Raw genomic sequence first — 21223 nt, forward strand, 5'->3', positions numbered from 1 at the left:
AGTGTAGTTGGTGAGGATGTGGCTGGCCACTAAAATAGATGGACTCTCGGTGGAGGGTCGGTCGAGTTACCACAGTGCGTTGAGGAGTTGAAGTTATTTTGGTTCCTTTTGAATTAATAAATAATTCTTGTAGTAGTAAGTAATTTTTATGCCTGTGAGCATGAATAAACTGTTGTTATTTACTTAAGTATTGCCTCATTCTTTTAATACTTAACTTATAAGGTTAAAGCTTAAATCTCTATTTAACCAAATAATTATTTAAGATATGCTTGTATATTTCGCACTATTAAGTTTTTTTCAAGCAGCTTTGAAATTTAGTAAATTTCAAAGAAACCAAGAAGAGCAACAGGATGATTGATTATTGCTTATCAGAAAAGTTGCGCAGTTGGATTTCTAATGTAATGATAATGTTCTTAGTTATTTGAAATAGAAAAGCGAGTTAATATTTGGGTTGTAAGATGTTCATTACAGAGTCAAGCAGGATTATTTCTGCTTTACAATGGAACCTGGTTTTTTCGTTAAATATATTCGAATCGGTTTCTGAAATACAACATTTCAGGTCATCTTGATATATCCACCTTTGAAAATTTTAAGAAATGTACATCAATGTCTAATCCGGGACATTCCGAGTCGCTTTGTGATGGTGCTACATTCCAAGATGGCAACAACATCAATAGTAGCGATGGTGGTAGAATTTCCTCCCAAAACACGTCATTTAATATCGCCTCATCTAAAGTAGAGTTTGTAAAATTTTTCTTTTCTTGTAAATGTTTAGCTTAAGTATGGTGTGGGTTACTGAGGTGCAGTGAAGTTAAGAAAATACGAGACATGGACTAAATAGAAAACTCACCAAACATTACAGGATTACATTATAGTCACTGCTATAATCGAATTTTTATTTGCAGTTATTGAGGTTTGATAGATGACAGTAACAATGCTTATTTTTTCTTTGTAATAGTCAGACTATTATCTGATTTCAACTCTTGAAATCAGACCACTTTAATTTTTGTTTTTTCCCTAATACGACTTTTTTTGCAAAGAGAATGAATAATGAACTGATAATATAAAATTAATTTGGTCACTTTATTTTGTCCATAGATCGGTTTTTTACATATATTATTTTATTATAATAGTTAAAAGACTGATGTTTTAACTTCGCTCATTGATTAATCATGTCATTCTTTAGTTTAGCGAAGGTCGTAATTTGCTGAAAGTCCTATCAATTTGGTTATTTTGGTATATGCATGGATGGAAGTCTCTACGGTTTAAAAATATAACTTCAAAATAAAAGAATAAAATGATTCAAATCATATTTGTGGCCACTTATGTGTCTAATTTATTACTGAAGTTGACTGATTCTTTAGTACAATTTTCCTCACATATATATATAATTACATATATATATATATGTAATATTCACTTCAGCATGACCATGGGAATAGGCAACGATCAGCTTCTGATGCATGGAGTCATTACAGCGATCGGAAAGCACACGATGTCGGTTTTTCTTTTTGATTTTTTAAACTAAAGTTCTTTGTTCTTTTTACTCCTCTTGTTAGGTTTATTCGCAGTATTACGAGATTTCTAAAGCATTACAAGCCGAATTTCTTTCACATGTTTTTTATTTTCTAACTAAAAGCAGTATGTTTCTGAAGTATATTAAAACAGCTATTAAAAAAGGTGGTAAATAACATTTTATTGCATCGTTTGAGATATTTTTTTCATTCAAGCAAGTTGCTCCTCATCCTGTCATGGACATTACTTAACTTATGAAGTGGAACTACTTCTTTTATCCAATAAATTGGTATAGTTTATGAGATGAACGTGAATGTTTGCTGTGAAGTTGACATCTGTTTGATTCATCTTTGAAAGTTTTTAGGCCCTGTTGAAATGTCCTAGGGATCATCATTATCAGAAACGTAAATCTTCGCTGTTCAATGATTCGTTTAGGGAGAAGAAACCGGCATTAAGGTAAGCAAAGGATTTTTTAACATAATTTCTAACTTGTTTGTAAGTTATTTTCTTTATTTTGACGTCCTTTTAGATTGTGATTCATTAGACACTTCTGTATTGATGAAGCCAAATCTTGAAAAAGTATGGACTAGTTAGTCTGGATGACTCTGTTAAGTTTTTTAGTGGAAAATACAATCATGCTTTACCGTTTCTGTTCATTGCTTTACGATAATGTGAAAACTTTTTTGTTCTCCAAATATCGTTGTATATTCCATTGTGCATGTTGGTCATTGTAATTCTGAGCTTATGAAGTTGATTCAGTTTGTTGCAGTTCCATTGGAAATTGCCACAGTTTCTACATAATAGCTTCTAAGATATACATTAACTAAAAAATTCTAAAAAAGTGCTATCTTTATTATGTAGAATAATTCTTAGAAAATCCAACAAAAACATTCCAGGGTGATATATGAAAATGTATTAAGTGGTTTGTAAGTAAGTTGAAATAAGTCTCCAGCGCTAGAGTCGTATCTTTACATTGAGCATTTCTTTCTAGCTATCGCTGCTTCCTTTGCTTATTTGCTGAACACTAGTTTCGAATATTGATGTCTAAAAATTCTAATGCTTGCTCTGTAACCTGTTTTTCTTCTTACTAGTGACAATGAACAAATATAATTTCATGTTTTGAAGGTGAAATATTCTTTTGCTATGAACAGGTAAATGTGTTTTGTTATCGAATGCTATCCGTGAGAAAGTAAGACCCTAATTTTGTTTATAAGATGATGAATATTCGCATTTGCTCAGAACTAGGTCTTCAGCAGAGTAGTATTACGAAATAATTGTTTCACTGATACTCCAAAACCAAGCTTTGGTTTTGGCAAATTTTGTCTGAAAATTTCTTAATTATCTTCATTCATTTCAAGTCATTCAATGCACTGCATTGGTTATGTACAGAATAGCAAATTAAAGAGATAAGATTGCTAGTGAGTTAGTGATTTAAGTCCTTTCTGCTGAAATATAAAGTATTTGCATAAAGTCTAAAATATGTCACGTGTTCTGTTTATGGCGTTTTATGAGATAAGCGGTTTTTTCTTAATTTTTTATAGATGTATTTTTTATCACATTTCAGTTAACTATGGCACAGTAATTAAACTTTATCTTCTTTGTTCATAAATAATTGGCACAAATTTCTATTTAACCACTATTTATTCAATTCCAGACACCATTTCTTTTTAAATATTATGCCCTATAAAGTCAACTTTTTTGACGTGATATAACTTGAGGTAATATGCCTTGCAAAATTTAGTTCTAAAGCACTATTTTTTTTTCCCTTTTTTGTGCAGTTTGGTTCAAAACTGGAAGTGCTGGAATTGATGAGAATCGGTTTAAAAAACTGTTTCACTGTAATTAATTGCGAATACAGATATTTTAGTTTTCCTTTAGTATTGTATGGGGATACTTCTCACTGTACCGTAGATCGTTAGGAAATCTTTTGATTCGTAGCAGAGTACTGAAAGGGCTTTGTAGTTTTGTTGAAATTGTATAATTGTTCTTATTGATATTTTTTAGATAATAATTGCATTATCAAAAGATAATATTTTGAATTCAAAAAGTTTTCATTGTTGGCCGTTCAGTTTTTCTTATAATTTATAATTTCGATTGGAATAATGTAACATTATATGAACATAAAAGACAAAAGTTGGAAAAGATGAGTCTTTCAGAATATTTTCTTGCAATTTTGAAATTTCATGAGGGATGTTTTTGCTGTGTATAAACTATAACAGGAATAATTCTCATTCGATATTTCTGTGAACATGAATCGGTATAGTATTCCATTCTTATATAACTTGAATTTTTTTTTGAATAAAATTAAAATTTTAATGATTTTTTTTTTTTCAGCCGGATGATACAAGTGGACGACTGTGAATGCTCACAGAGTAACCGTTCGGAATCGTCCCATTCATGCATTACACCTCTTCAAGTTACTAAATTAGCTCAGTGTGAAAGTCTATTGCAAAAATGTAGTGCATGTGAGCAAATAAGTAAGTAATTCTTTATATCTTTTTATTTGATTTTGTATTCCTAAAAGAGTACATCAGTCTTTGCAATGGTATGTCAGTTCTCCATTGAAGGACCATATACTGATTATCGTGATAATCCGGATCTAAACGGTTATTGTTTGGATTCTCCGGAATCACCAGGAGATGGGGATAATGATGAGGAAGATGAAATAGAAAATCACGAACAAAAAGAAGACCTTGAAAAGTCTGTTGAACCTGAACATCAAATTAATGAAAATGTGCTTACTTGGATCAAACAATTCAAGGTGAATTTCTACAGTCATATTGGTATTGTTATTAATTCTTGTCATTAATTATATTAATGTATAATTCTTAGAAAACACATGCGCAAACATAAGTTCTTGTTAAAAAGGAAGAGAGAAGAATGATAAATAGATCTTATAATTTCTTCAAAAAATGATTTGTTTGAAAATCTTATTCATGGTTATTTTCCATATTTTCGTGGATTTTTAGTAAGAAATTGCAGATGCTTTCTTCACTCAACCAAATGGATGCTCTCACCGATTTGGTTAGCGAATGTTCGTTGGATCACATTCGACATTTGCGTTCTGTGATTGAGCCTTTCTTTCAAAAAGACTTCATTAAAGAATTACCCAAAGAAGTAAGCTGAACGAAAGTTTCCCGATTTTTTTAATTTGATTTGGAATGTTCCATTTTTAACATTAAGTAGTTATGGTGATGAAAGAAGAAATTTCCTGTTATTTCCGATAGTAAACCTGTCATAGGCCATTCTGATGGTATGATGAATTGATTTCCTCAAATATGTTACTTATTCTGCGCTTGTGAAATTGTTTTAGATTGCACTACATGTTATGTGTTTTTTATCTCCTGCTGATATTGCTCGCATATCATTAACTTGTCGTTACTGGCGTAACTTAGCTGAAGATAATCGTTTATGGCGGAAGAAATGTGAGGAAGTGAATGTCACAACTATAGATGAGCCAAGGTAAATAGCAGTTAGAATTGGGATCAGTTCATGAATGCAATAAAAATAAGTCGACAAAAAAAAAAGATATTTTATGGATATTTTGTTTTGAAGAAAAAACCAGTTATAAAGGTTTAATTATTCATTTTTACAGTGATCGAAAAAGCGGTGCATGGGCTGAGACAGCTTCAACAAGTGGTATTGAAATTGTTGGATATCGTCCTGTTCCTAGCTATCGCCTTGCATTGTTTGCTGGTTATCATCCGCATTGGCTTCGGTAAGTTTCTCGAATGTACTATGGGATTCACTCTGTTCTTTATTATGGATATTTTGGTTTTATTCCCATTGGAAACTTCTGGATGCCTATAATAATCAGCATGATTTGTAACTTTTAATGTATTCAGAAATTGAGAGAGGATATTTCAAAATTTTTGTGATAAATTATGGGTCCACGCTTGTTTCTGCTCAATAATTGAATTTTTTTTTATTTCATGAGCAATGATGTACAAAAATAAATGATTCATGTAGAAAGCTGTTAGTGGAGCTAAAAATATTTTAAGTCTTTTTTTTTAAAAAAATTTTATTTTAACGTGGATCCCTAAAATTTTACATACTATTACGAAAAAAGAAATCTCTTGATCCGCATATTATTTGGATGATAAAGAATTTTTAGGTATTTTTCCGACACAGATGACTCACCAAAAAATGTTTGTTTAGCAAGGTAATTGTTACTTTGTTTCTCGCGATTATTAAACGATTTCGAACTGAAGGTTTTGGAAAAGCATTGACATTTGATTGGAGAAAAGTTTGAATTATTAATAAAGTAACTGTATTTTAAAATAGATCAAAATGGAAAGCACTTTATTTGCGACATCAGCGTATTTTGGCCAATTGGCGTTACCGTCCTCTTCGTGGGTCGTGTATTTTAAAGGGGCATGATGAACACGTGATTACATGTTTGCAAATCCATGGGGATTTAATTGTAACTGGTTCGGATGATAATACATTAAAAATATGGTCAGCCAGTAAAGCAATAGTAAGTTGTTTAGACTATAATAAAATCGTTGTAAAATCTTTAAAACCATAAATATTTTACTTGTCAGATTAAACTTTCGAACCACAAAGGTGTCATTTTATTATTTCTGAATATTTGACTTGAGACTGCAACTGTAGATCACTGATGGAAGACTCGAAAGCAGTTAAAATTTCGAAATCTTACGTCAAGTTGTGTTTAACTAAATTCATATTTTTTAACAGTACTAACTGTTCGAATTTCAGTGTTTGCAAACATTAACGGGTCATACTGGTGGTGTTTGGTCATCTCAGATGTCGGAAGATGGTAAAACTGTCACAAGTGGTTCTACTGATCGGACAGTACGCGTATGGTGCGTTGAGACAGGACGATGTTTGCACTGTTTGCAAGGTCATACAAGTACGGTTCGTTGTATGACACTGAGGGAAGATAAGTAAGTCTTTATCATTAGAAATTCATATAACTTTTTAAAATTTACTTTCGTGATACTTTATTCATTTTACCTTGAAATATTTCAAAGGAAAAAAAAAAGTAAGCTAATCTAATATTTAAGACTTGTGACTGGATCTCGTGATACGTCAATACGTTTGTGGGACATCAAAGATGGCACATGTATACGCACTTTACAAGGTCACGTAGCAGCTGTACGTTGTGTTCAGTTCGATGGTGTACGTATTGTTTCTGGTGCATATGACTTCTCCGTCAAGGTTTATAATTTCCAGTTTTTCAGCGAACATCTCTGTTTTTCAGTTTTCTCATGTCCACTTTTCATTATTTTTAGTTTTTTGTTTACAGAGTAGTCATTGCTAATGCCTTCAAGTGATACATACTATTGAAGTTAGATATATTTTGTATGGAGATGGTTTTTATACTTACTTCCTAAATACTTTTTCTTAATAAAATTTGATTTTATGACTCATTTGAAAATATAAGAGTTCGCTGTAATTTGTCCGTTCAATTCTCATCAATACTTTATGAGCTGAAAAAGATTGAACTACAAAATTTTGTTGGATATTAAGGTATATTGATTCAGTTGCATTTTAGAAATATTTCAGGTTTGGGATGCAGAATCAGGTAGATGCTTGCACACTCTAACTGGTCATAGTAATCGAGTTTATTCATTATTAGTAAGTTAATTTCCAATTTTCAGATCATTCATGATTGTGAGAAAATTATTTGCTATCATAACGTTTATGATTTTATGTGTTATTTGCCGTTGTGTTGCACATTCTTATACAAATTCTCTATTACAATTGCGATGAGAATCATTTTACAAGTTCCTATATTTTTTTAATTTTTGTTTTTTTTTTTATTTTTAACTTTTATAAAATTTGTGAAAAGTGATGTATATTTAATAGTCCAAATGAGCTGGAGAAAAGCAGTGACTTATATTTTTGCAGTTTGATAGTGAAAGAGACATAGTTGTTAGTGGTAGTCTGGATACTACGATCAAAGTATGGAATATTCGTGATGGGATTTGTACACAAACTTTAACTGGTCATCAATCTTTAACATCAGGCATGCAGTTACGAGGCAATACTCTCGTTTCTGGGAATGCTGATAGTACAATTAAGGTTTTTGTTTTCTAATTATGGAGTTATATGAAACTAAAGGGTAAATAAATTAAAGTTGCAAGTAAAGTTAACTAAAGTAACTTAAAGTTATGTTTAAAAAAAAAAAAAAAAATTAATTCAATTCAGATTATGTCTTAAATGATTTGACTGACTGATTATTTGTTTAATTAGTTTATTGTTCTTTTTTTTTTTCATTTTACTCATTTCTTTTGCTACTTATTTTATTAAAAAAAAAACATTTCTTGATTTTTTCCGTGCGAGCTTTTTTCTATGTTACTGATAATCTGTTTTAGATTTGGGATATCATGGATGGGCAGTGTAAGTACACTCTGTCTGGCCCAAATCGGCATGCTTCTGCTGTCACCAGTTTGCAGTTTCTCGAAAATGGACTAGTTGCAACTAGTAGTGATGATGGTTCGGTTAAACTGTGGGATGTCAAGCAGGGTATGTTAGTTTGTTAGGTTAACAGGATATAAAACCATTAGAATTCAGTTAATACAAGTCGTTGTTCTATAATGGTTAATCAGAGTATGGGTCTTTGATTTTTTTTTTTGGTCTCTAATACATTTATACTGATGAACTTATAACTTTATTATTTTATTTACAATATATTTGCTCCTAATTTCATTTTTTAATTCATTACAATGCAGTCAACAGTTTAGGTGTGTTTGTGCGTGACCTAGTTAGACTTCGTTCTGGTGGTTCCGGTGGTTGTATATGGCGTTTGAAATCGACGCCAACAATGCTAGTTTGCGCAGTAGGTTCACGTAATGGTACGGAAGACACAAAACTAATACTGCTTGATTTTGATGCCGATTACCCGTAAATTTCAAGTGCTTCATACAGTGTAGCCTAAAATCTTTAGCTTCTAGATTTAATTTTGAAATTTCGATGGATGTGCATCTCTTTTTTCCTCCGTAGTCTAGAGATGTTTTGCATCTGAATGCTTAGTAATATAACTATAGAATAGTTCTGAATACTTTTGTTTATTTCCAATCCATTCCATTCTCTCAAGCCTTTTTTGATTTTTTCCAGCCAAACGATATATAAGTATTTCAAATGTTTACTGTATAGAATTCTGTTTTGCAACTAATGTGCTAGTATCAGTCCGAAGTTTTTTTTTCTTTTTTTCTTTTTGCAATTGTGTGTAATTCCTAATATTACTGTCTAATTTCCTACAGATCTGTAAAACATCTTCTGATATATTCTCTTTTGCCTCTTCATTTTTTAAAGTTATTTATTTCAGTTCGTGCGTTTGCTTATTTTCGCCTGAACTTCATTCCTTCTAATGGCTTTCATTTTTTTATTTTTGTGTTAGTGAACAAATTTGCCAGAAAAAAAAAAAAAAAAAAAAAAAAAAACTTATGTCCAATACAAAGATTGATTATAGTAATTCGTGAAACACTGTTTAAAAAATCAGTTCAATTTAGATTTTCTTGAAAGCATAGCTCATCGTGTTAAGGTTTACTTTCAACAAGGTCTTTCATTTTTCTTTCTGTGTTTTCCATTTTTTTTTTTACCTTTCACTTATGTTTTCTTCTTGTTCAGTTCTGTGGAAGGAAATATTATATGCAATGAATATATTTTAACTGACACTTGAGAACAGAAAATTGATTTACGGATTTTTTCACTGATGAATTGAAATTTAAATCGTATACGCTTCTCTAGTGAAGTATTGTTCAGGAGAAGACATACTGTCAAAATGGTAATCCTGCACCACCAGTATCGTTTACCGACACATCATTAAATTGCTTTGAGGTATTTACTAGAACTGAATCACATTAACTTTTGTGTTCTATATTTCGTTGCTTAGCTTTGTTTGCTGAGCAAATATAGATTTTTCCTTTGTCTTGAAGAGTTGTGCCTTGTAGCTCATCTGCAGATTCGCAAATGAAATAAGATAAAAAGCTGGTCAATGTATGAGAACTGTTGGAGAAGTGCACACACAACTTGCTAAATCATTGAGTGATTGCATATTTTTAGGGATGCAGTGAGCAGGTATGCGAGAGACTCGAACTTTTTATAACTTGGTAGAATCAGTCGAGAACATTCGTTCAATATGATCTGCTAACCTGGATCTCTTCTGTTCTTTTCTAGTGACTGATTAGTTTCATCAAATGATATTTAATCAAAGTTGTTGTGACTAGTATGGGCAGTATTGTGCTGCAATAGGTGGCGCATCGTTGAAGAGCATTGTGAAAGGTTCAAAAATTTGACCAGAGAGGGAGCCCGCGAAGGGTGGATGGCATTTGGATTGCAGTATTTATGTTGGTGTAGTTATCTTGCGCACTTGTCTCATTTGGACATCTTGGAACAACCATTAGGATTTTAGACGTTGTTGATTTGTTAGATGAGTAATGAGTCGGAAATCAGTTACTGAATTGAACGGTACCTGTGGCATTTTGTGCGATAGATTTTTGAAGAATATGTATCGATGGTTTATATCATTGGAGGATAAGACCGATCGCAAGAGGTCATATAGTCTCATTGCTTCTGTTGCTGATTATATTATAATAACCAGTAAAGATAATTGGATGAGATTTCATAAAGCATAAATCATGCTCTGTTCCAAAAATTGCTAATGAACCTTATTATTAACTTTTATCTTATATCAGCTTTAGAAAATGACGAAATGTTGTTTTCCTCTATGTTTTTGCGATCATTGCTGACTGTCAATTTTTATCATCGGTCAGTTGACAATGGCCGTTTTATTTCAATTGGATTTGATTGTTTCAGTTTCGAGTGTATGGAATAACTGGCTGCTTTTTTCGTTTCTTTTATATATTGGAGATATAGAATGAATACTGTTAGTTACTGCGTACTTTAGCCCAAATTTCTATTCGCTCTAAGTGGGCATACAATTCGGAATATATTGTTGGAAACTTTCACACTAACTGACTTTCACTAACTTTCACACTCATACAACAATAGAATTTCAATACTTTTTAATATTATTAAAAATGAGTCCAAACATTGTTTTTTTATTCGTCCAAATAGAAGCACAAACTGCATATAAATTTTATTTTTGCACTATTCGAAATACTATGCTTTATTATTACCGCCGTCAATTTTCAGAATTTACCATGTTCTAACGATGATCAAAATATATCGGAAAATGATGGAAATCAAAATTTTGCAACAGTTTCCCAGATTTTGACAAAAACTGCTGTTTCTGCTGAACTGAATACTAGTCATAACGTTATGGAGAAAGAATCACTTATTGAGGTATTCCTTTTCTTCTTAATAGTAACATTTATTGAGCTATCTAAGTCGTTCAGTATGCTATGAAATCATCTGAACAAATTTTTTTTTTTTGCAGAAATTTGAATTTGGGTCTACTGACTATTCTTCTAACCAAACTTCTGAAATATTTGATCGACACATTGTTCGCAGTTCACTTCTGGATCTTACAAATGTTTTGTAAGTTTTAAGCAATTTCAAAATTTATTTTTAAGCTGCAAATTTTGGCTAACTATTGGTTTTATATATATATATATATATATATAAACCGATTTTTTAATTGTTATAACATTCACTTATTTCGTCTTTGATTGTAAAAAATAAATCTTTTAGTATCCTTTATCAGTTAAAGTTTTGAATTTAGAATAAATTTATAAAAATACGAAAAGAAATGAATTTATTATTATTCTCTTTGAAGGTTGAGCATATTTTGGGATGATTGACTGCTTTTGTACATATTAGTTTTATTTTGTTATTGTAATAACTCACCTGTCTTGTTGTTGGCAGTACAAAAGAAAGAGTATATTTTAAGAAGTACCGTATCTATCATGACATCATTTTCAGAACACCTGTAGTGCGATCTCGTCCTGCAGCCTTTCATTTCTTGCCACTCGACCATTCCTCAATGGAAAATACCTCTAAATACTCGAAATACTCACAGATCATCAGCCCATTAAATCTATCAAGTGAACTCTTTATTTTTTATATCAAAATCTTGAATATTTCTAGTAAAGTATTGGTTCTAACAGAGTTCATATTGATATTTCTTTTTTGAGCTCCAGATAAAAGCAGTTTCTCGCAAATTACGACTGGAACTCCAAATAAGAGATGCTCGAGTGTTTCAAATGAATCAAGTTCTCTTGGTGATCACAGCAGGACAAGGCAGTTACAGTGTCAACGCACTCAACAGCGTCCTGCTTTCAAAAGACTTGATCGGTTCAAAAACGTGCGGGGAACATCAAGCAGAAGTAGTTCTGACAAACTTTCCAACTTATTTCCAACTGCAATTACACGGTAAATGAGAATGCACAACATTAATGGTTTAGGTAATTAGAATAGGAACTTTGATCAGTTTTAATGAAATTTAGACATAGCGAGACAGTTAGTGAATGTAGCGCCATTGAGAAATGTCGAGGCGATGATGAAGATGATCTTGAAAATCTGGAAAATGAATTCAGCTTCCGAGCGCATCTGCAAGGTACCAGTAGCAACAGCTTGATTTCTCCTTCACTTCCGTCAACGTCAACCCCAAATAAGCTGGAATCTCGTTATAAAAAGCGTCGTATACCTGATGAGACGGGTAGTACTGATAGCGCAAAAAGGGTGAAAGACGACGAGTCAGCGGAAGAAAGCGATAATGGTAGGACTGATGAAAATTTTGAAGAAGGAATGGAAATTGATATGGCTGAACCATCTCCAGCTAGTCAGGACAGTGCAATTGAAGTAATTTCTTCAATATTTATAACAGTTTTGAAAAAATTTTTTTCGAGATATAATTATAGAATTTGTCTGAACATTTTCGTTGAAATCTGGCTTCACTAACGCAATTATGCATGGTTAGAATTTGCTTAACCGAGAAAAATTATTGCATGGTATGATCAGATTTTAGAGATTCTAGTCAAATAAATACGAATAAAGCTATGGAAAATTTCCTCTAAGCTTATTAATAAAAAAATTAAAGCTTATTAATTCATATTAATTGAAGAATTACTTCAATTTGTTTTAATGCTTTTAAATAGCTGAACTGTATCTGTTTTCCATCGTTTACCAAATAATCGCAGAATTTTTAGGATGAAAGTAATTTGGATGATGAAGGAAATATTTCATTTCCTTCAGCTATGTTTAATCGATCTCATTCGTCAAGTTTTATGGAAACAGGTGACAACAAAGAGCCTGAACCACCCTCTCATCTTGATGTTGTATGTCACTCTTATGTCATAGTTATTGAATAGGTAGTTCGATTAGCATTTGAAAATCCTCATAAAAAAGTGATTACTTGAAGGGGTGTAGTAGAGAGTTTCTGATATCCACTCTGTTAAGGAACTCGTCCAGGTTTTTGTTTTTGAGACATTCTAAGGAACATGCCACTCGACACCAAAGGTATAAAATTTAACAGCTTAGCAAGATATTCAAAAGCAAATGCTGCTATTTTTCTAGAAGTATGAATTGGATATAATTAGAAATCCGGATATTTCTTCAAGTGCTTTTGCATGTATTAGTGCAGAAACTTTGGCCGATTTGCTCAGGTCGATGACAAAAGAACAATTTGCAGAACGATTTATACTTATCGATTGTCGTTATCCATTCGAGTTTATGGGTGGACATATTCGCGTAATTCTTCCATTTTGCAAAGCAACTTTATATTGGTTATTAGCATAATAGTACCTAAATCACAATTTTGAATCAATGTATTTAGGATATCTACTAGCTCTGATGTGACTGCTATACCATGAGAAATAAGAATATGATAGTTAAACTTCACGTGCATTTCACATATTGGATGGTCTTCCTTTTTTGTTTCTCTCATTTTTCCTAGAAATTATTGCTAGAAGGAGCAACACATACACGGAAATGCTGATTTAAGTACGAAATATTTGTAAACTTTAAGTACGAAATATTTGTAAACTCATTCGAGTTTTCTAATTTGTCAAATTCCACGGTTATCTCGCAGGGTGCTTATAACTTATTCGATCCAGCTGACGTTGAAGCGGTTTTTTATCCTGATAATATCAGAGTACGAGCACAATTAATGAGCAAAAAGCCGATTTTCTATTGCGAATTTTCGCAAAAACGAGGACCTTCAATGTATGTCAATCCTTTCACTAAGTACTATAAACTTAAATGCAAAATTTATGTCTGATAAAACTCAATTAGGATTAAAGAGAAGAATTGCCTTTTATTATTTTTTAGAGCATATGAATTGCGTGCACTTGATCGTAAATTCAATTTTGAAAGATATCCAGCGGTAGATTATCCGGAAATGTATCTGTTGGAATATGGTTATCGCAATTTCTACTTGTGTTTTAGTAACGAACCAGTAAGAATCTTTATGAAAGATTTTGGGTTGTAAAAAGGTTTTAATCACCATAACACATTCTAATTTACAACTGCCATATATATATATGCTGGAAATTTTGAAAAAATCCTATGATTTTCCTAAATTCCTTAATAAATTTGATAAAATTGTTCTTTCGATATATATGTAGATCTGTTTAGGATCTTATTGAACCAAATGGGTATGTGGCAATGAATGATGAAGCACATATAGAAGAACTAAAGAATTACAAATATCATCGCATTAGAACAGTTGCTTCAGTTTATCATACATTGGCAAGAGATCGCTATAATAGACAGCGCAAGGAGTTAAATACAAGTGCTATGGAAGTTGATGTAAACATGAAGACGCCTACTCGTATGCATCCGAAGGTTAGTTATTTCAGTGCTCTTTAATGAGCTTCTTTTATGAAGTGGTATAATATAGAATTGAGGAAACTAACACTGAGTGGCGTAATTTTTTGCAGCATTTATTTATGAGCTCACCCGAGTCTCCATCACAGTTTCCAAGTACTCCTAAGAGCCGTCCTATACGGGATAGAAAAGGAGATGCACCAAGAAGGAGTACTTGTCGTCGATTGTTTAGTGATGATGATTTTAAAGGAAATGATCCGGGTCCTGGTCCTAGTAAAGACATTATTTTTTGAGACGAGATAGAATATTGTTTGTTTCATTTCCTTTTCTAATCAGTTTTGTTAGTTTTGTATGATACCTCATAACGTTTTAATTGCATATATTTATATGTGTGTTGTAAATTTGTTGTTTTATCTACTGAATTTCTCATCAAATATTAATGCTTTTTGTTTTTTAAACCAATATATAATTATTCCATATATATCTCATGAAAGTTTTATTAGTTTTCTCGTAATTTCGAATTCTTCCTTTTTGTCCTCCAAAATTCATCTGTCATTATTAGTATCATTATTATTATCATCGCTAATGTTATTATTATTACATCGGCAGTAGTAGTAGTATTGTCTTATCATTATTGTACATTGAGGTTCATACAAAAGTTATTTCATACAGATTTCATGAATGTTGCATTTTGTTAGTCTTCTCATAGTTTTGACTTCTTCCTATTTGCCATTCATACTTTCATCAGCATTACCATCATCTACTTTCTAGTTCTAATTTCGATCTCCACTTCATTTTTTGTTGTGATGACAGTGCTCCATTTCTGTTGAAATCTTACTAATCATTGTATTGTATTTCATCATTCGTTATGATAGAGCTGATCTCGTATTGATATATTGTTTATTTAAACTTATTAATCATTTACTTTATCAATTATTGGATCCTGATTAATATAAGATTCTGTATTCGTTCGAGCAGTATAGTTGTGTTTTGTTTGATACCATGTTGAATGAAAATGTATCTGTCTTATCCATCAGCTTCTGTTTCTTATAACTTTAGCATTCCATCACACACTTATTAGCATTTTATCAACTTTTTGCATCATTTTCTGCAGATATGGATTACAAAATAATTCTAAATTTCTCCGGTTGATATTTATATTTGAGCTTCTTTCGCACTTCCCTCGCTTCTTTTTTCTTTCTTTTACTCTCTAAAAGACTGAAATTGATTATGGTGGAATTATTATCTTGCTTTATTTCAATTATCAAGAATGCGGAAAAATATTTTATTACTTGTATTACGTATTATAAATCATCATGGAGTCCTACGCAGCTCATTTTGGGTGATCCGTTATTATAGCAGTGAAAAGACTTTTTCTTGATATTTTTTTTTCAAATTTTCTTCATTTCATAATCTGTTTTTCTGGATTGCTACTGTAAAGGTCTTCTGGAGGTGTGGATATGGACTGATATGACATTATAGTAGCTATAGGATTTTCAATCTTATTTAATCCATCTTCTGCAGATTTCCATTGGTGGATACTGCGAATTCGATCTATTTTTTTTCCTGAATTAAGTAGTTCCATTGTCCCCGTGGTCACTTTTTTTCAAAAATAATGCAGGCAGAAGCTTTGCTTAATAGTTTATAGTAACAGATATACTACGCTTAGGCGTGCTCTTTCATTATGTCGTTTTCTCTTTAATCTAAAAAATTTTTCCTCTTATTTCTGCGTCATAAATGTTTGGATAATGTCATCCAACCGGCCAGACTGCCTTACTTCATTGGTTTCTTATGTTCCTGATTTAAATTTTGATTTCAATTTACCCGTAACAGCAGCTGTAAACCAGTTGGAAATTTCTACTAAAAATCAGGTATCTTAATCTAATTTTCTCCTCTAATTCTTTGCTTGAATTTCTTAACCAAAGTATTTCTTTTAACTAGACATAACATTTTTATTTCAGCAATCAAATCTATTCTCTCCCGAACTACTAACGTCTTTTGAAACTGTTAGCGCGCGAGTTGACTGTAACTGCAAGTAAGTATTTTATGTTTCTATTTGCTGTTACTGGTTTCATTGTAAATTAGCTACTTTACTGCGTGCTAATACAAAAGATTATTTTTCCTCTTTCATTTCCTTTTCAAGTTTAATCATATTTCTTCGCCTGTCTATACATCATAAAGTTACTAATAAATCGGCAAATCTTCCCTTCTTAATTCATTTTTCCTTTTCCTATTTGAAACAGCCTCTTCTTGGTTGAAATAGTTCTTTTATAGATAATAACCTGTTGAGAAGATTCATACAGATATTTTTATCGCAACTGTCTTTAGGTGCATTCACTCTTGCTGCTAGAAAATTTAGATTCTTTAATTCAATTATTTCATTTCAGGTCCATTCCTCAATCGCGAACTTCGCCACAACCCCTGCGTCCTGCTTTGAAGAAGACATTGACCATTAAACCGTTGAATAGAGTTGAAGGCAAATTTAAAAATACTGAGAAAGATTGCGAAGAAAAACGAATTTTGGTTTTAAAACACTCTGCTGAGACAGCAACAAAGACGGAAAAACCTCAAGCAGCTCCGGCACGATTATTACAAAAAAAGAAAACAGTAGCATTCGGAAGAACTGTAAACGTGTCGCAAACAATAGAGGTTTTTCCCACTCATACTATAATAGTTAGCTCACAGAATTATGACGATGAAACGATTATTTATTAGCCTCCTTTTCTGCAGTAATATGTGCGCCGTATTCTGACCACTGATAATTGTAAGAATATATGCATTATCAGAAACTTTTTTAATTTAAGGGTACATCAAGAGCACATCGAAAATTTTTGGTTAATTCAAGCTTTCAGAAGGAGTCTAAAATGGCTACAAGCGGTCAAAATGAACAACTTTTGAATGAGGTAGTATGTTCATACTTTTTCAGTTCATCAGTGCACGGATTTTATAATTAGGTTTAAGGAGAGGTTGACTTGATTTAGTAACATTTTAAATACTTTTGTCTTGAATATACGAATCTATTTATAAAAAATAACGATCCATTACTCTTTACGTGAGTAAGCTCGTTGCAGCATATAGTTGAAGCAAAGTAAAACGATCACGGAAGCACTGAACGTGACTGTATTATCATTAAATCAGAGGTTTATAGAAGCGTAGAACATTACTGACATAAACCATGAGACAAAATTCTTTGCTGAGGTAACTGTAAACATTTATACATTTTGCAGTTTGAAAAGTTAAAAGAAGAAATGCATGAAATGCAATTAAAAATCGATGAGCTGACAATGAGGGATTCAGAAAGAAGTGGTCAATTATTGAAACTAACAGAGTCGATGAAGGTGGTATAGTTTTTATCGTTGTTAAATTCTTTTTACTACACAGCCAGTTAATACAATCTACTTTCTTCTCTGTTCTGAAAACGTTTCTCTATCTTTAATAGTAATTGGAATTCCTTCAGCACTTACTTTTTTATTACATTTTTTTTATTGTTATTCGTTGTGGCCGTTTATAAGTGAAAGCTCACTTTACAGAAAATGCTAAGTGGTTTGGCACAGTTTAATATTTTATCCGGAAGCAGTAACGAGGACACCAAAAAATGTGAAAGAAGAATTGAGACAGATATGCGTTATCGTGGCAAAGAAAATACACCTCCTAACGTTGTTGTCTTTTTAGATCCCAATTTTTGTAAAGATATTGGTAATTTGACTAGGCTTAAATTTTCAGCAATGATTTTCTTATGATAGAAACTGAGAATTTCTTATGGAATACAAATAAGTTCTCATTGTTTAGCAGACAGCTGTATTGGAACACATCACTGAAAACGATGACGAAAATCCTGCAGTATATGGCGAACTTTTTCCAAATTCAGTGAGTGTCTACTTCTCTTCAATAAAAAGTAGCTTCATCTTTAGTTGGAACTTAGTATATATTTCCAAGCTAGCTTAAACTAATTTTTTTTGACGACACTGGTTATGAATTAGTGAAGGATACTATAATTTGAGGCGTAAGCAGTGTCATTTTCAGAAAGTTAATGGAACCATTCAGCAGAATAGGTAAAGTCGTGAACTCTTTCCATATCCATTGCCTAAAAAATGTAAAGGAAAGGAAGTCCTATTAGTTCTACATTATGTTACTCTTAAGTCTCACAGCGTGAAGTATGACTGCAGAGCAAGAAAATTACTGGCGGTTCATCCAAAGAAGATCTTAAGTGGACTATAATGAAAAGAAAATATGCTGAAAACGAAGAATTTAAACGTTTAATTGATGAAGCCATAATGAAATGTGGAGGAGACAAAAGTCTCGACATTTTCGCCTCACACCAAAATAAAGGAGATACTGGCAGGTCTAGTTCTGCTAATTATGCTTACTTAGTAGAGTTTTGTAATAAATACATATAGTAAAAGAATTACACAGCTTTATCTGCAATTACTTGCTTTCAAAGGACTATCTGTTTCAGCATTTCAGCTAAATTCACGTGCCTTCAAGCAATCAGCATTGTAGAGAATATAATGAAAACAAGTATGAGCGGCCTTTAATATTTTTCTCTCTGATATTTGAGGGTTCCATCCCGACGACATGAAAAAAAACCGCACCCTATTTCACCTGTGATTCGAAGTACTACGCGAGTAATGAAACAAATGACTGTTGAACAAATTCAGCATTGTGAAAATCCGCCTGCATCATGTGCATTTTCTTACGATTCTAGGAAATATTTGGCAAGACATGGCATCATTCCTGGTAAATATTCTCAACTGTTTTTTTAAAAAACCCTTAAATTCCTTACAGTTGCAAGATCTTACAACCATGTACTCTTTTCTGCTATTAATAAATAATAAACACACTTAGCGATTTCAGGAAGAATGTATATTCTTTGATGTTATATTTCTCTTATTTCACTGAAGCAAAGCCATTTTTATGGCACAGTTTTTGAAGGAATATAAAGAATGGTTTTCCGTCAGGAATAAACTTTCTAGCGCTTAGTGATGACGATGAGATAGAGCACAATATGGCGTGTAGCAAACGATTAGATCCATCCGTGCAATCCTGTTATCATCCAGGGAATTCAATGACTTACTATTCAAAAAATATCAAATATAATAATATGCTTTCAAAAGATAACTCTCATAGCGATTACCAAGAAGAAAGATGTCATCACATGGAGGAAAGGCCACTACGAGTCTTCGATGAAGCACGTTATCAGGTTAATTTTTAATCAAATCAATTCGATATTTTTCATCAGACTTTTAATCTTTGGTTGGTTTATAATTGTATCATCATTCGTTATGTAACTTAAGTTTTAATGATTTTATTCTTGAAAGAAAAACTCTAATAAATTAAAAGATTCATATTTCTATCTTTTTATCATAAAGTTGAAAAAAAAAAGATCAGTTTTCAAATGTTTATAAAAATACTATCTCATGTTTTTGACCTATTCTTCCTTATTTCCATAACATGCATATTTCTTATACTTTTTCTAACATGAAAGTTAGTTAAACCTTCAGATGGATCATTTTGACACGGATGATGACGAGGATGTGAACAATATAATTGAAATAAGTGATGCATTGGAAGTTGAGGATCACTGTGGAAGCGGTAGAAAAATGCATTCACCGTATGATAAAAGAAGTCGACGAGGTGCGTTTCAAAAATTAGCTTTAACCAAATTGTGTAATAAAAAAAGTGGTCTAAAAATTTTCCTATTTTTGCTTCTGCATATTTTGTTCATCATTGGCAATTTACTACACTTTATGAAACAAGGTTTGAGCATTATTTCCTTTATTCCACGTGCAAAATTTTGTTCTCGACACTATTTGCTCAATTTAAAAAAAATTTGATTAAAAAAAATCTAACTTAAGTAGTTGGGACAGTCAGCTGCAATTATTGAGTGCATCTTTTCTTAGACTCTGCACGCAACAATTTCCGGCATCAAAAAAATGATGGCGTACGTCAGTTCACGAAGCAACGACTAAACAAATCTGCTTGGAATTAATTTCAATTTTTTAAAAGATTTTCTCATAAATTTGTTTCATTATCATTGCTGTAATAGCTCTAATTATTTTATTTCATCTATTATTATTGGTGACTGACAAAAGAGAATTGGAATAATAGTGCTTTTCAGTATTACGTTTATTGTTTTCGAAAACTTGGAATCAGATTCATGATATTTGTTTTACTCAAGTCCTCGAAGGATTAAAATAATACAGCATTTGCGATTACTTTTTTCTGAATGGATTTGATTTTCAAATGATGAAAGAGATCTATTTCATTAAATTTTATGAAATGTTTCATATATTAACATCCATTAAGGATCACATTCTCATTTTAATATCCTAATTTTGCTATCATTTAATGCTTTATCCATTTCACTCAGTTTTTATATGATGTTATCTCTGGTGTTGACATATGCGGTTTTGAATCCATTGGCGTTCTTGATTTTTATTGTCGTTTAGAAATGCAAGTAAAAAGTAGAAGGTTTCTTTGTTGGTTCCAATTGCTATACTAACCTTCAAAAATCCAAGTCCTGCACATCATAATATTTTTTTTTTTTTTTTTTTTGGTTATATTGAAACACATCACTGATTTGTATGATTCAAGATCATATTTGCATTTTATGGTTCATAAAATCGACATATGAAAAACGATACGCTATGTCGTCATTTTTTTTATTTTCATCACGTTACTTTTGAAAATAGAGTAAGGGGCAAGTGAAACCGAAAATTTTGATTTATTTTCTACTGGATAATTGTTCACTAACTCTTGACTTGAACAAATTCTTGCGTTGTTTACTTTAAGAAATTAATTTCACCAACTCTCTAAGCTCACTATTTCTTTACTTCTTTGAAGCATACTGATTTCAGCTTGTCTTTTATAAAGTCTAATTAAATCTGTGTAATCTTTATTCCAATAAATAATAATTATTTGAAAGAAGATATTCAAGCTTAAATTTGAATCACCGAGTTGTTCATGGAAAAATCAATTAATTGATATAGAAAGAGAAATAATAAGATCAATC

The 21223-nt window shown here is 31.8% G+C and overlaps 3 protein-coding genes across 3 annotated transcripts; all 3 read left to right on the plus strand.

Moving 5' to 3' along the window:
• Positions 1-606: 606 nt before the first annotated feature.
• On the plus strand, positions 607-8389 carry Bma-sel-10 (F-box domain containing protein; the record flags this gene model as incomplete). Its single annotated transcript, XM_043081615.1, has 16 exons — positions 607-735; positions 1426-1497; positions 1880-1971; positions 3850-3992; positions 4083-4276; positions 4498-4632; positions 4829-4977; positions 5111-5233; positions 5630-5677; positions 5800-5992; positions 6235-6422; positions 6543-6696; positions 7045-7116; positions 7390-7563; positions 7857-8007; positions 8226-8389. 16 exons carry the CDS (start codon positions 607-609, stop codon positions 8387-8389), a joined length of 2181 nt encoding a protein of 726 aa, XP_042937549.1.
• Positions 8390-10764: 2375 nt separating this feature from the next.
• Bm4839 (Rhodanese-like domain containing protein) lies at positions 10765-14504 on the plus strand (the record flags this gene model as incomplete). Its single annotated transcript, XM_043081616.1, has 11 exons — positions 10765-10788; positions 10883-10983; positions 11368-11489; positions 11580-11817; positions 11982-12246; positions 12594-12722; positions 12961-13134; positions 13475-13608; positions 13714-13840; positions 14020-14229; positions 14325-14504. The coding sequence occupies 11 exons, from the start codon at positions 10765-10767 to the stop codon at positions 14502-14504; spliced, it is 1704 nt and encodes a 567-aa protein (XP_042937550.1).
• A 1455-nt stretch (positions 14505-15959) lies between these two features.
• On the plus strand, positions 15960-20200 carry Bm10613 (Uncharacterized protein; the record flags this gene model as incomplete). The annotated part of the gene is made up of 12 exons (XM_043081617.1): positions 15960-16082; positions 16173-16246; positions 16599-16860; positions 17016-17114; positions 17439-17549; positions 17742-17867; positions 18001-18078; positions 18378-18553; positions 18770-18948; positions 19185-19411; positions 19713-19845; positions 20112-20200. 12 exons carry the CDS (start codon positions 15960-15962, stop codon positions 20198-20200), a joined length of 1677 nt encoding a protein of 558 aa, XP_042937551.1.
• Positions 20201-21223: the final 1023 nt, after the last annotated feature.

Source organism: Brugia malayi (genome assembly GCF_000002995.4).
Source record: "Brugia malayi strain FR3 genome assembly, contig: Bm_v4_Chr4_scaffold_001, whole genome shotgun sequence".
NCBI classification, from domain to species: domain Eukaryota; kingdom Metazoa; phylum Nematoda; class Chromadorea; order Rhabditida; family Onchocercidae; genus Brugia; species Brugia malayi.